The 16,537-nt window shown below is 48.1% G+C and overlaps 1 protein-coding gene across 2 annotated transcripts in view; it reads right to left on the bottom strand.

Moving 5' to 3' along the window:
* Positions 1 to 9,664: 9,664 nt before the first annotated feature.
* GALM (galactose mutarotase) overlaps positions 9,665 to 16,537 on the bottom strand; it is a 78,694-nt gene continuing 71,821 nt past the window's right edge. For both annotated transcript variants that reach the window (XM_069769072.1, XM_069769074.1), the window contains one exon: positions 9,665 to 10,150. In XM_069769072.1, the coding sequence (XP_069625173.1) occupies positions 10,031 to 10,150 (120 nt within the window). In that variant the 3' untranslated portion in view covers positions 9,665 to 10,030. The remainder of the gene's footprint in view (positions 10,151 to 16,537) is intronic.

Below are 16,537 nucleotides of genomic sequence, written 5' to 3' on the forward strand. Positions count from 1 at the left end.
ATTGGAGGAAGGACGTGGTCATTCACGCCTTTTTCTGATAACCAAGCCGTCAGGGAAGAACAGAATTATCAATTTGAAACCCTTAAACGAATCAGTCCGATACAGGAGATTCAAAATGGAGACAGTCAAATCAGTAATCCCCCTCATCGGTCAAAATTGGATGATGGCGACTGTGGATCTGAGGGATGCGTATTACCATGTGCCAATCCACCCAGAGCACAGGAAATTCCTCAGATTCGCAGTCTCCAAGGGTCATCAGATCAAACATTTCCAGTTCAATGTTCTCCCCTTCGGCATCTCATAGGCCCCACGGGTTTTCACGAAAATTATGGCGGAAGAGATAATCTTCATCCGTCAACAAGGAATATGCATCGTCCTGTATTTAGACAACTTCCTTATTATGGCTCCATCTGCCCCCCATCTGGAAACAGACATATCAAAGACCCTAGAGATATTACAAACCCTGGGTTGGATCCCAAATCTGGAAAAATCAGAGATCCATCCCTCCACAAGAAGGAAATTTCTGAGGGTGCTACTGGACTCGGAAGTAAAAACATCGTTTCTGCCCAAAGATCATCAAATCAACCTTGTCCGCAAGGTAGCCAAGTTCAGAGGCCAGCGTGCACTGACCCTCAGAGAATCGATGTCTGTACCAGGGTCCCTGACCGCATGTATACAATCGGTTTCCTGGGCCCAGGCTCACATACGAGCTCTACAGACGTATGTGCTCCTACATTCCAGGAGACGACAGACTCCATTGAGTCAAAAGATTCTTCTCCCTGGCCATGTGAAATCAGCTCTAAAATGGTGGCTAGATTACCAAAATCTCCAGAGAGGGGTCAGCTGGGATCACCTTCCCCTAAAAACACTCCGCTCAGATGCCAGCAAAAGAGGCTGGGGTGCGGTGGTAGTGGATTTCCACTTTCAGGGACAATGGGCATCGAATATCAGCAGCAGCTCCTCAAATTTTAAGAGAACTGAAAGCTGTGGAGGAAGCCCTAAAGGCATCATCTGTACTGATCAAAAATCATCACGTTCATATTTACTCGGACAATATGACCACGGTAGCCTATCTACGACACCAGACATGATGTTCCATCAAAAAATGCATATATATAAAAATTACATAAGAAAAACATATTATATATTGTCACGGATCGCTGCTCCGTGGTGTCACGTATTCGTCACGTGCCTGCTCTCACACGTGACTTTGGGTTGTGCCTGCAAGGGTTAATCTATCTCCCCACTCTCCGTCCAGCATTCAACCTCTGTCCTATGCTGTAATGGGAGCATAAATCACACACCGACCCAGGCCACACACCCGCTCATACACGCTGCCACCACTCATCGAATACACGGGCGATGAGTCCCAGAAATAACTAATTAAAATATGTTTATCACTCATAAGGCTCACACACCTCTAGGCTATGGATTCTTTAGAACATTCAAGGTTCAACTTATTAAAGGTTTATACTTTAATAGAAAAAGGTTCAGTGCTTACAAGAAAAAGGTATAAAAATATGATAACAAAAAGACATACAACTTATGCAAAACAGTATAAAATAAAGAGGAGGAAACTTACAGAAATCATCTAACTTGTAGTCTGCTTTCTGCTCCCTGAGGGGGGGCGAATGTAGTTGTGGAACACATCAGCTTTTCAGGCTGCCCTCATCATGTGAACACCATTCTCTGTCTGCAGCCTAAATTTATAACTTTGGTCTGAGGTCAGGTTTCTAGACCGGCCCCTCAGGCCAATATCATAACTGCTGCCTGTTTGATTGGGCCACAGCCGCACTACTAATGAATATATATTATTTTCCTCTGGAGACGTGTGAAATGGTTCCCTCAAGCAGCATTTAGCATCTCCCCTCCAAGACCTCAGAGGTGTCAAGTGTTCCTTTGTTCTTGGCTCTAGCTAGACCCCCTGGTGAGATATGGAGACAGAATTCCTACTCTTCCCAAGGAAGTACATATTAACACCTAGGTGCCACTGGCCTTCAGGACAGATGCTACATTATCACTAGACATGTCAGAGGTCACTACACACATATAGATATATATAATATATATACACATATTCCACTATATATATAGAGAGAGAGAGAGAGAGAAAAATGTGCACGTATCCGGACTTCATATGGCAGGTCACTCTATCATAGTACTAAATAGTAAATAAATGATTAATTAATGCCCCCAAGGACTCAATGCTTATTATAGAGCCATATTGCACGTAAAAAAGTGTTCCAAAAAAATCATAGAAATTAATAAAGTGTACGGACAATGTGTCACTTAATCAATAGAAGATAATCCGGATCTCTAAAGATCATAAAAAGTGCAAAGTGTGCATAGAATAAAGTGCTATATCTAAGGTGCACGCTATCACGAGTCACTTACTTATAGAGATGGGGGAGTTGTATAAGCATTAATTAATCATTTATTTACTATTTAGCACTATGATAGAGTGACCTGCCATATGAAGTCCTGATACGTGCACATTTTTCTATATATGTTTTTCTTATGTAATTTTTATATATGCATTTTTTGATGGAACATAATGTCTGTATATTTTAAAGGTCTTTTATTTTATCACTAAATAAACATATACATTTTAATATTTCCTGCTGTGTCGGTGCTGGTTCTGATTCCTGTTGGAGTGGGATCCTATTAGGGCGGGGAAGGTTCCTAGAAACAGAATTACCGGTAAGAACTAATTCTATTCTCTAGTCACCATCCACGACAGCCTGTCTGACATCCAGCGAGTGGAGGGCTTTCTCCTTCGTGTTAAAAAGAGGGAAGCACTATCTCCTGATTTCCATTTTTAGCAGAGCCTACCTTTGGAATAAATACCGGGTCTAGTTTCAGAATTAAAACGATCATCCCTGATCTGGAGATACGGGTCTCTGGTACATAGGGCTTGGATTTCTCCCACCCTCTTGGCCGTGGTGATTGCCACTAAAAAAAGGAGCTTAGTGCTGAAACCTGTACTTTTAATGTGCTGGGTCTAAGACCCTTGTTGAACCCTTTTTGTAGGAAGTTTAAGATACCAGGCACGTCCGGAGAGCCAGTCACAACGTCGGACCTGCCACCTTCTATACAAAATAGTTTCCAAATTTTCAGGTAAATAGCTGATGTTACAGGTTTTCTACTAGCCTGGATAGTGGCTATGACATGATCTGATAAGCCTTTAGCCTTCAAGATGTCCCTTTTAGGATCTAAGCTGAAAGATGGAGTTTGCCTGGGTTCGGATGGTAAACTGGTGAATGACATCCCCCCGCAGAGGCAATTCGATTGGGTTGTCGATCGCTAAGGTCCCTAGAAGAGTGAACCAGCTTCTTCTTGGCCAGTATGGAACGATCAGAATGACCTTTGCTCGGTCCTCCTTGATTTTCCATAGAACAGCTATGCATATGAGAGAAGTTCCACCCACCTTTGACTCAAGGCATCTACCCCGTCTGGAAGATCCAAGGGGTTCAGAGAGAAGAATTTTGAGACCTTCGAGTTTCTTCTGTTTGCAAATAAGTCTATATTGGGGGTTCCCGACTGATGACATAACTTCAGGAAGATATTCTGGTTCAGTTCCCACTCTGTTGGACACACTCGCCGTCTGCTCAGGTAATCTGCTATCACGTTCTGAGAACCTTCCAGGTGGATTGCCATTATGGATAGGACTGTATCTTCTGCCGAGCTGAAAATTGTTTCCGCTAGATCCTGCAGTGGTTGATATCTCGGGCCTCCTTGATGTTTCAAGAACGAGACCGTTGTCACGTTGGAAAATATTCTGACATGACGATTTGAAAGCGTGAGCCGATTTAGTCTTAAGGCCTCCCATACGGCATATAGTTCTTTGAAGTTGGAGGATCTGTCTCTGATGTTTGCTGGCCACTTGCACTGGAAGATTCTGCCTTGTAGATGAGCTCCCCAGCCCCATGCGCTGGCGTCCGTGGTGATCACTACGTAGGGGGAGGTGGACCATAATACGCCCACCTTTAGGTTCTCTGTCTGTGTCCACCAGGGGAGAGATCTCCGTACTGGTCCTGATAGCTTCAAGGGAGCATCTAGAGAAGTTTGACGGCGATCCCAAATTGCCAGAATCTGTCTCTGCAGGGGTCTTGAGTGTGACTGTGCCCATCTGACACATGGTATGCAGGCTGTCATTAGGCCAAGTACTTTCATCACGATCCTTATGGAAATTCGATGTTCCAGTAAGTACCGGACTCGAGCTTGAATTGTCTCCTGCTTGACCTCCAGTAAGAGGGAGATTCTCCATCTGGAGTCTAGACACACCCCCAGGAGGATCTTCCTGTGTTCTGGTAGCAGGTCGGACTTCTGCCAGTTTATAACCCAGCCTAGATGTTCCATTACTGAAATCGCTCGAGTCCTGTGATCCGTCAAGATTTCTACCGATCTTGCCACGAGAAGAAAGTCGTGCAGGTATGGAATTATTATGATGCCCTGGCTTCTCAAGAAGAACACCAGCTTTGTGAATATACAGTGTGCAGAAGCCAGTCCGAAGGGAAGGCCCTGAAACTGGTAGTGGCAGGTCCGGGTTGGCAGCGCTACCGCAAACCTTAGCAGATTCTGTGATGAAGGATGCACCGGGACCTGATAGTAGGCACTCTTTAGGTCGAGAGTGCACATTACAGCATCCTCATCTATAAGGCTACTTTCACACTTGCGTTGTGTGACGTACGTTGCAATGCGTCGTTTTGGGGAAAAAAACGCATCCTGCAAAGTTGCCCACAGGATGCGTTTTTACTCCATTAGCGACGCATTGTGACATATGGCCACACGTCGCATCCGTCGTGCGACGGATGTGTCGTGTTTTGGTGGACCGTCTGCTCCAAAAAACGTTACATGTAACTTTTTTTGTGCATCGCGTCTGCCATTTTCGACCGCACATGCGCAGCCGAAACTCCACCCCTTCCTCCCCAGACATTACAATGGGGCAGCGGAGGCGTTGAAAAACTGCATCCGCTGCACCCGTTGTTCATTTATTTCACAACATGCGTCGGTACGTCGGCCCGACTCATAGCGACGGGCCCCTACCGACGCAAGTGTGAAAGTACCCTAAGATGAACTGCTGACCGGATAGATTCCATTCAGAACCTTTTGTATCTCACCCAGGCATTTAAAGGCTTTAGGCTATGTGAACACGTTGCGGATTAGGCTTAGGAATTTCTGGTGCGGATTCTGCCTCTCCAGGCAGAAAACGCACCTGCGGTTCTACGGTTTTCTTGCGGATTTGCTGCGGTTTTTACCCCTGCGGTTTTCTATAATGGAATGGGTACAAAAACGCTGCAGATTAACAAAAAAAGAAGTGACATGCTACTTCTTTTAAACCGCAGCGGATTTTCCGCAAAGTGTGCACAACATTTTTGTTTTCTCATTGATTTACATTGTACTGTAAATCAATTGCGGATCTGCAGCGTTTCTGCACCTCAAAAAACGCTGCGGATCCGCAGAGAATCTGCAATGTGTGCACATAGCCTTAGATTTATTATATTGCAAGTCTCGCCCGATGGTTTTGTGATGGCAAATAGGGATGAATACTGCCCCCTTCCTATCTCATACGGAGGAACCGGGATTATTACTGCCGCTCTGAGCATGTCCTGTAAATTATTAGTATGGCAGAGTCTGCTGTAACTATGGTAGGAGTGATGTACCTTTCTGGAGGAGGGGAGTAAAGCTCTATGCTGTATCCCTCTGACGCGGTTCTGTGAACCCACCGACTTCGAGTGATCTGGGCCCAATTTTTTGCAAAGTGACTTAGCCTTCCCCCCAATGCAGGTGGCGTAATTGTGACTTAGTTCTGGAGGTTGGACTAAAGAAGAAACCTCTGCTCTTATTACCCTGTCCATGGGAGCCCCTGTAGGACCCTCTGCTGGACCTACTCTGTCCTCTGAAATCCTACTGCTTTCTGGAGAAGAATCCTCTCTGAAAGGGCTGGGACCGCTTAGGTTTGTCCTCAGGGAACCCCTTTTTATCAGAGGCTGACTCAAGGATAGTGTCTAACGCTGGTCCAAATACCCTCTGCCCTGAAAAAGGAATGGAGCAGAGCTTGGTCTTAGAGGCATTATCGCCTGACCAGGACCTCAACCATACAGCCCTCCTAGCAGCATTAGATAGGGAACTGTTTCTGGCTGGAAATCTAACCGATTCCGCCGTCATCAGATAAAAATGCCATGGCTGACTTCATTAATAGGAAGGGAACTCGGAATATCTGATCTAGGGGTCTTATTGGATAAATGTTCTTCCAACTGACCCATACATAAGTACATAGATCTGGCCACCGAAGTGGCTGCTATGTTTGTCCTAATTAGGGCTGCAGAAGCTTCCCAGGCCCTCTTTAGGAGAATGTCAGCTTTTCTGTCCATAGGGTCACGCAAGTTAGAAGAGTCCTCAAAAGGTATGGGCGTCTTTATGTTGACCTTTGCTACAGGAATGTCAATTTTAGGGACCTCCTCCCATAACTTGACTTCCCCAGGGTCAAATGGTAATCGACCTTTAAAGTCACGAGATAGCACTAGCCGGCGCTCAACATCCTTCCACTCTTCTAGAACCATGGCCTTAATATGTTCACTTATAGGGAAAACAGTCTGGTTTCGTGACACAAGTCCCCCGAACATCAAGTCCTGTCTGGACTGTGGCTTAGAGGTCTCCTCAATCTGCATGGTACTCCTCACTGCCTGGACAAGCTTGTCTGTCTCTTCTGACTGAAAAAGGTACTTTCTGGCTCGATCCTGGTTTTCTGCTGGAAGCTCTCCCTCTTCTTCTGACAGAGAATCCCTTAAATCAGAACCTTCATTAGAAGAATACTCCAGCTCCCCATGTTCTCTCCCCCCGTCTGGCCCGCTTCCGGTCTGAGATGGAACTAGCTGGGTGTGGATGTGAAAGGCTGGACATAGAGGCCTGAACCTCCTCCCGGATTAAGGATCTCATCTCTGAAAGCAGCGATGACTGCTCGTCTTTCATGACCCTAGAAGTACAGGGTCCACAGAGAGTCCTGCCATGGGAGTCTGGGAGTTTTACATGGCATACAGGACATCTGCTGGACTTCACTGAGACCTTGCCAGGTTTCTTAGCTGTGGCTGGGGGAGCAGCGGGGTTTCCCTTATCCTAAACGACATAAGATAGGGAGTAATAGGCTAGATGGCGTGCTGGGGGTTTATCTGAGGTGAGGGTGGACTGCACAAGGTGGACTTACCCCTCCATCCTCGATCATGTCTCCTTTCATAGAGCTTGACTGAAGCTGGAGCAAAAAAAAAACAAAACACTGCTGCATGATGCTGGACGCTATTGCAAGTAGCGACCGCGCTGCTGTGCGTTCCACCGATGGAGAGCTTGCTTTTCCCACTTTCAGTACACCACCGGAAGTGACATTTACCGGCACTAATGATACCGTAAGTGATGCGGCTCCACCTGGTTTCCGGAAGCCGCACGCTGGATGTAGCACCGCCGGGACAGCGCGTCTACTGTCTGGAAGAATCGCCACGCCAGGATCCCTGCCGCGTCCTGAGCCGAGAGCCTGCCACCGGGAAGAATGGCTGTATCCCGGAGCCTCGTCCTGCTACAGGCCTCTGGGGTAGAAGGACTCCCCCATGGGAAGTTTCGACCCTGAGCCTCTTGCCAGGGGGAAGGATATTGGAGGACCGCACGATCCCCGAGCTCGGTAAGCTTGCGCAGCTCTTCTCGTGTGTCCCTCCATGCAGGGACAGGAAAAACACTGAGGAATTGTGGGTGGGACCGGACCTTTAAACTCTCGTGTGTTTCCTGTCCCGGCAAGGAGGAGGATGTCCTCCAGGGTGCTGTCAGGAAGGACGTCCTGGAAAAAGAGGTTAGATTATACTCACCTGGAGGTGGCGGTCCGGTCTGATGGGCGTCCCACTCCGGAGCCTCCCATCTTCTTATGATGACATCCTCTTCTTGTATTCACGCTCCGGCGTACTTTGTCTGCCCTGTTGAGGGCAGAGCAAAGTACTGCAGTGCGCAGGCGCAGGGCCTCTCTGACCTTTCCCCGGTGCCTGCGCACTGCAGTACTTTGCTCTGCCCTCAACAGGACAGATAAGTACGCCTGCACAGGAGCCGCGACAGGAAGCAAAGAGGATGTCATCGTATAAAGATGGGAGGCGCTGGACCCGGAACACGACGCCCATCGGACCGGGACCGCCCCTGAGTGAGTATAATCTAACTTGTTTTTCTTATCTTTCAGGTTACATGGGGGGGGGGGGGGCGCTTATCTACAGCATTACAGAATGCTGTAGATATTTCCCTGATGGTGGTGGCTGCAGCTTATAGGCCAAAAATGAGGTGACAGATTCCCTTTTAATACATAAATGAACCGATAAGTTCTATTGGGCAGACACTGATCTCCATGAGAATCTGCCTCCTGAGAATATTGTAAATGAAAGGAGGTGATACCAGTGTGAGACATGTAGATTAGGAGAGAAGACTGTCAGTCATTACAGTACATGTCTCACACTGGTAACCAGCTCCTGTCCTGAAACTAAGCTCTCTAGGCGGATTCTCATGCAAATCTTACCAATAACAAGATTTTGCTGACATTGGTAGCCTGAAATAACCGGGAATTAAAATAAACAGTTCTCAATCAGACTTTGAGCACAAGGCTTGGCACCAAGCTTTTCAAGTAAGGTTATGTGCATTCTCGCCATAAAAATGTAGAAACGTACAATATTGTGGGCAACACTTTTCTTAATTCGTGGCTGTATTATACACTCCTATACAGCGCTGCGAGGATTCCCTGGTGTCAGTGCCAGGAACGATGGTCAAGCAATGCAATATGCTGTGAGCTGGGAGGATTCACAGGTCTGCAGTCACAGTCATTCTACATCGGACGACCACTTTAAGTTATTTAAAAAAAAAAAAAGTTGTAACTTGTTGGGAGATTTTACTGTGGGGTATGACGCAAGACATCTATGTACACACCTGGCATAAGTTCGTCAGGTGAGATCAATAGAGATCTTGTTAGTCCTGCTACCCTCAGACACAAGGGGAATATATAAATGAAAAAAACTCCCATCAAGAGTATGTGACTATCTAAGGCTACTTTCACACTTGAGTTTTTTTGAATCCGTCGCAATCTGTCGTTTTGGGCAAAAAACAGATCCTGCAAATGTGCCCGCGGACTTGTATTAGCGATGGATCGTGACAGATGGCCACACGTCGCGTCCGTCGTGCAATGGATCCGTCGTGTTTTGGCGGACCGTCGGCACAAAAAAACGTTCAAGTGAACGTTTTTTGTCCGCGTTCGCCATTTTCTACCGCGGCCGAAACTCCACCCCCTCCTCGGACTTCAGAATGCGCAGCGGATGCGTTGAAAATCTGCATCCGCCGCCCACGTCGTGCACAAATTTCACAACGTGAGTCGGTACGACGCATAGCGACGGACCCGTACCGACGCAAGTGTGAAAGTAGCCTAAGTCAAGTAATTCCATATCTATCCACCACCTCCTGTTGACCTTTTATCTCCTTTGTATACATGTGCAGATGCCAGGGAGTAGTGGGCACACCCGCACTGAAGAATCGACCTCTGTAAATCTGGTCATGCTATATGTATTGTTTTACACAGGGAATGGTGAAGGATTTTCTGGCCTAAATATTATGTCATTAAAATGTACCGTAGTATACAAAAAGAGAAGGACACATATAAATATTACAATTTATTGTCTATCAGTAGTGCAAAGAAAAATATACTAGTATAGGATACTTCATCATTATGTTAATGCACCACTCCCCAGGCTGTCAAGAAAAGCAAAGTCCAGGGAGAGGAATAAAATAAACCAATCAGCATTAGTTCACATGAGCGGCTATGAGGCTGTAAGTTTGGGTTGGGACACCAGCCGTCACTCCTGGGATTGTGGCCCGAATACGGCCCGTGAAATTCTCTCATGTGAACCTGGTCTTGGATATAGTCATTTTTTGGAATAATTTCAGTATTGAGATGTTAGTTTGTGGTTATATGGCGTAAGACTCGGGAGGACAGGTCTCCAAAATTACCCAGAGAGCAAGTAGATTAGGATGGATTGGTTACCTCTGCTGTAGGGTAACGGGCATCTAACTGTACAGAGAAACAGTACCAAGTGGTCTGGTCATACTCCTCTCCTGGATGTAGAAGAGCGTTTGGGAATTGCACCTGTGAATCAAAACGCAAAAAGCATTCAGGGTGTGCCATATGTGAGAGATAGCAACACTTACATTGTACATCATCAAACCACTCAATAGCTCAACTAATAGATGGTTGCATAAAGGTTACAGAGGGAAGGCGGCCCACCCTTATCCCTACTATTCGTATCTCAGAGTGCAAAACTGAGTTGGAAGACCATCTCTTTATGGTGGCAAGCAGCAAACTGCATGGGTCTGTGGCCTGCAAGATGTCTAAAGTGCAAGGAGCACATCAGGCGGCTCAATGATAACACTTGATTGTGCCACCGGAGCAAGAAGGGCATTATTAATATATGTGGTGCGTCAGAATTGGGGATATGTGCACACATTTAGTATCTGCAGCAGAAAAATCTGCTGTAAATACCGATGTTTGGCAGGAAAAAATATTGCTTTCTCCTATGCCTCATTGGGGGACACAGACCATGGGTGCATGCTGCTGCCACTAGGAGGACACTAAGTTGAAACAAAGTTAGCTCCTCCCCTGCAGTATACACCCTCCTGCTGGCTCCCAGAGAACCAGTTCTTGCTTAGTGTCTGTAGGAGGCACTTGGGTCTGGTTCAGACCCCAACGTTTATTTTTACTTTTCTGTACATTTTTTATTTTTTAAATTACGGAGTGAAGGGGGCGACGGATCCTTTCAAGGCACCGATCTCCCCCAAATCATAAACAGGCGAGAACGCGGAGAGTTCCTCTCCTGCGACGTGGGTTGCCATGCCTTAGCTCACTTCAGGGGCGACTATTCCTTCACGGTCCTGATCTCCCCACATCAGCAACAGGCGACCACATAGTGTCGCCTCTATGCATCCTTTCCTGGAGCCAGGCCTACAGCCGGACATTCTGCCCTGGTCCACAACAGAGGGCCCACTATGGCGTCCGTGCAGCCCCCACTGCATCACCACAGATTGAAAGCGGATGATGGAAGGAGGCAGAAAGTCCCCTCCAACCCCCTGACTATGGGGATGGTGGATTGAGGGGGGAGTCCCACGACCAGCCACACTGCAAAAGGTCTGCACCAGCTCTGCTACATCGCCTCAAAATGCTAGTATGACTGCGGCTGGCACTATCTGGTCGCAGAGACGGGGTCCTGGTCCCTGGGGAAGCGATGTCACGGCGTCCAGCGGTGTTTTGCATCGCTTTATTCGTCTATCTGTTTGTGCCACCGCCGGAACTCATTTCCGGCATGCTTCACAAATTTAGTCCCCGACTTCTAGGCCGTGTTTTTCATGGCTCCATCCACCGCAGCCGGCGCCACCCATACTTCTGGTGCTTTTCGTCCTAAACGAGAGGCGCCCCTCCAGCTCTAGGCGGCCATCTTTCTACACCTCAGGAACAGAGCCAGCTTCCTGACAGCGGTGACAGTAACAGCAGTGCTAACAGAAGCGAGGCGTGAGGACACCTTCCCTGGGGACACAAGAGCAGGACATGGGTAAGCTGAATCCTCAGGAACTAACAGCTTAAGGCTAAGTGCACACGTTGCAGAATTGATGCGGAAATTTCCACGGCAATTCTGCAACTCCTGCCGCGGGTATATCGCATGCGGAATTGGCATGCATATTCCCGCAGAAAACTAGCGTTTTACAAGCATAATTAGCTTGCAGAATGCTAGCGTTTTCCAAGGGATCTGCAGCATTGCTTGGAAAACTGATTGACAGGTTGGTCACACTTGTCAAACATAGTGTTTGACAAGTGTGACCAACTTTTTACTATTGATGCAGCCTATGCCGCATCAATAATAAAAGATAGAATGTTAAAAATAATTTTAAAAAAATGGTTACACTCACCTTCTGACGTCCCGATCTCCTCAGCGGCTTCCGTTCCTATAGATGGTGTGTGTGCAGGACCTGCGATGACGTCGCGGTCAAGTGACCGCGACGTCATCGCAGGTCCTTCACACACACCATCTATAGGAACGGAAGCGGCCGCGTGCACCGCTGAGAGGCGGGAGGACTCCGGGGCCATCAGAAGGTGAGTATATCACGATTTTTTATTTTAATTCTTTTTTTTTTTTTTTTACCAATTACGGTATATGGTGCCCAGTCCGTGGAGGAAAGTCTCCTCTCCTCCACCCTGGGTACCAACCGCACATGATCTGCTTACTTCCCGCATGGTGGGCATAGCCCCATGCGGGAAGTAAGCAGATCAATGCATTCCTAGGTGTGCGGAATCCCCGTGATTCCGCAAATTTAATGAACATGCTGCGTTTTTTTCTGGAATGCGATTCCGCTCAGGAAAAAAATGCAGCATGTGCACAAAAAATGCGGATTGCATTCTATTAAATAGGATGCTTAATGTGAGCATTTTTTTCGCGGTTTTGTAGCGTTTTTATAGCGAAAAACCGCGAAAAATCTGCTACGTGTGCACACAGCCTAACACCTGAGGTAACTCACCTGTCGCAAAAATTTTGGCTGAGGTGTAAGTCCCTCTCCACCCCCCTATAAAAAGGGATGGCGGATTGAAGGTGATCCCTTTCTCCCTGTACCATGGTCCTAGACCAGCAGCGGCACTGGACAGGCGGTCTGCGGCGACGCTGGAAGGGGGGCTTACTCTGGCAGCGAGGGCGTATTTCTGGGGGCGACAGTCTGGCATTTACAACGATTGCATGCAGTTTCCCTAAAGGCACCATGACATCGTCACGGTCCAAGCTCCCAAAGGGTCCAATAAGACGTTTTATCTAACTTGCAAAACCTGCGCCCTCAAATGCGTTCAGGAGCCCTCCATCGCCCCAATCCCAGTGTACCTAGTTCCCCTGAGGGGCTTCGTCAATGAAGCAATCCGTGGCTTATCTGGCCAAAAGAGATTGAATTCCTCTGTGGATTTGAGTGTTTAGCAGGTCTGATATAAATGGATCCTCTCCTACACTGGAGTCATCGGCTAGCAGTGGCCGCACGTATTCTAGAACCGTACAGGTGTCTAGAAATTGGATCCGTGGTACGACTACCTGAGCAATCTTGGGCCTTGGCATCCGTGAGCTCTGTTTCTCGCTCTCCCTCACCAGTGATTTGCAGAAAGAGACTGAGTTTGAATTGGATGTTTCCCGGATCTGCACTCACCAGAGTTACAGAAAATGGATGACTCGCTTATTGAGCCCGTCAATCAGACTCTAAGGCTATGTTCACACATAGCGTCCTGTCCCTGCGGGTTCTCCCGCAGCGGATTTGATAAATCTGCAGGGCAAAACAACTGCGGTTCTCCCTGCAGATTTATCGCGGTTTGTTCCGCGGTTTCCGCTGCGGGTTTCCGCCTATACTATTGATGCTGCATATGCAGCAATATGCAGCATCATTAGTAATGTTAAAAATAATAAAAATTGTCCGGATCTCCTCGGCGCTGCACCCCGCGGTCCGGTTCCAAAGATGCTGTGCGAGAAGGACCCTTTGTGACGTCACGGTCATGTGACCGCGACGTCACCGAAGGTCCTGGTCGCACAGCAACTCTGACCGGACGGCCGCGTGCAGCGCTGAGACTTCAGAGGGTGAGTATAACATGATTTTTTATTTTTATTCTTTTTTTAACCCCAAATATGGTTCCCAGGGCCTGGAGGAGAGTCTCCTCTCCTCCACCACGGGTAGGAACCGCACATTAGCCGCTTACTTCCCGCAACATGGGCACAGCCCCATGCGGGAAGTAAGCGGTTCAATGTATTCCTATGGGTGCAGAATTGCAGCGATTCTGCACAATGAAGTGACATGCTGCGGGTTTTAAACCGCTGCGTTCCCGGGCGGTTTTTCCCGCAGCATGAGCACAGCGGTTTGCGGTTTCCATAGGGTTTACATGTAAATGGAAACGCTATAGAAACTGCTGCGGACCCGCAGCATCAGAATCGCGGCGGTTCCGCGGTAAAAACCGCAAAGTGTGAACCCAGCCTAAAGGTTGACGAGGATTGCGGTTCTGTCCCAGAACACACAGTGCCCTTCAAGAGGAATAATCAATCTCATATAGCATTTATCATTCCCCCGGAGGTCCGGGTTATACTTAACCAGCGCTGAGAGCAACCTGTTAAACGTCTCAAGGGTCAGCACCCTCTTGAGGCGTGGTACCCCCCTGTTTTTGATCTGTGGAAAGATTGAGCTGAATCTCCTGCGGTGAACCCGCCAGTATTCGTTTCGGTATTCAAAATCCTTCTATCCTGGCCGGATGGATCATCACCCACAGACTGTCAGAGACTCTGACTTGCTCCGTCTTTGAGACCTCGGGTTCAGCATTATCCATCATATGCGATGGCAGGGGTATCTAAAGCCATGGTCTCCTGGTCACCTTTTTGGAGGCGGCCACATTCAGAAGGTTTCTCCATCGTCTCATTGGGGGACACAGGACTGTGGGTGTATGCTACTGCCGCCATGAGGCTGACACTAAGTAGAGACAAAAAAAGTTAGCTCCTCCTCCATAGTATACACCTTGACACTGGCCCTGACAGCTCCAGTTTATGCTTAGTGTCCGTAGGAGGCACATCTCTGGATTTTCCCAGATACATTTTCTCTGAGGATAAGACAGGGGCGACGGATCCTTTTGAAGGGGTCCGATCTCCCCAAACCAACAACGGGCGAGCACGTGGAGGGTCGCCTCCACGTATCCTCTCCCGCAACGTGAGACCTCGTTTGCCGGACTAAAACCTGACCACCCTGAGGTAACGGAACCCTAGGTTGTACAGGCATACATACTTTGTCCGTGCAGCCTCCACTTCATCACCGATGCACTGTCTGCAGTGTTTAAAGGAGGCAGACGGTCCCTCTCCTCACCTTCTGAAGGGTGTAAGGAGGGTGCCTGCACCGTCTTTCCATATATATATATATATATATATATATATAGATATTATATATCTATATATATATATATATATATATATATATATATATATTTGCATATGTATACATATGTGCGTTTCTCTGACCTCATGCTCTGTCAAGAGGCTGCGGGGGTCTTCTGCTTCGTCGCGCGTTCTGTTGGTGCAAAGCGCCATACTGCACCCGGCGCGGTGCTGGTTTCCGGATTATTCCCTATAGCAAGGACACGGGCGGAAGTCTCGCCCCTATCGGCTACTTCCGGTTTTGGACCTTCGGCCTGTTGCATCATGGATCCTGTAGTTTCCAGCAAGGACATGGGCGGAAGTTCCGCCCCCATCGCCTGCGTTTACTTCCGGCCGCGCGCACCCAGCCTTCCTGGGAGAGTTCAGGGAAAGAAAAATCAAGCCCCCTGCTTCGGCCTAATCCCGGGCCGTGCGCCAGTAACTCCTCCCCCTTTTTTTCTTGGGCACATCCGCCCTGTAATCTGGAACATAAGGGAGGTTTTGCACAGAAGCATGGTTCAGTGTCGGGTCAAGACATACGGGGACACAGGACTGGGGTAAGTGCTACTTCCCTCAGCCTGACAGCGGCATTGTTTTAGACCCAGTAGCTCATGAAGGGTACGGATCATAGCAGCAGCAGCAGCAGCAATAGAGTCATCATGTCTAGAAAGACTAAGACTCATATAGTCCTATATACCTCATGTAAAAACAAACACTACATACTTACATTCCGGTGTCTGTCCCCCGGCGCTGTGCTTCTCTGCACTGACTGTGAGCGCCAGCCGGAAAGCAGAGTGGTGACGTCACCGCTGTGCTCTGCTTTCCGGCCGGCACTTACACAGTGCAGAGAAGCACAGCGCCGGGGGACAGACACCGGAATGTAAGTATGTAGTGTTTGGGTTTTTTTACGTTTACGCTGGTAACCAGGGTAAACATCGGGTTACTAAGCGTGGCCCTGCGCTTAGTAACCCGATGTTTACCCTGGTTACCAGTGAAGACATCGCTGAATCGGCGTCACACACGCCGATTCAGCGATGTCTGTGGGAGTCCAGCGACGAAATAAAGTTCTGGACTTTCTGCTCCAACCAACGATGGCACAGCAGGATCCTGATCGCTGCTGCCTGTCAAACTCAACGATATCGCTAGCCAGGACGCTGCAACGTCACGGATCGCTAGCGATATCATTCAGTGTGACGGTACCTTTAGAGGTGCACGCAGGTGGGCGTGTATGCAAGCATCCCAGAAGCAAAGCATACCGAAAATAAGCATCGAGATAAAGCAGTTATTCCATGGTAGTTAGTCAGGGCAGGTAACCCACACTCTGCTCTCCCTTCTATCCATGTGCTTTATTCCTATCCTCCTGTGTTCCCTTGCTATCCACATTCACCGCACCATCCCCCCTCCATCACGACTCATATACATCAGCTCCTCTCTCCTTCCCTCTCCCATGTACAGCTCCCATGCACTTCTCACCTTCCTGAAAACCTCAGCCCATCTTGCCCAAACACACTGCACAAAAAAACTTCGTACAATTCCAAAAAATACTTGCTCTTTATCCTCCTACTCCTTCTGAT

The sequence above is a fragment of the Ranitomeya imitator genome, chromosome 5, assembly GCF_032444005.1.
Source record: "Ranitomeya imitator isolate aRanImi1 chromosome 5, aRanImi1.pri, whole genome shotgun sequence".
Lineage (NCBI taxonomy): Eukaryota > Metazoa > Chordata > Amphibia > Anura > Dendrobatidae > Ranitomeya > Ranitomeya imitator.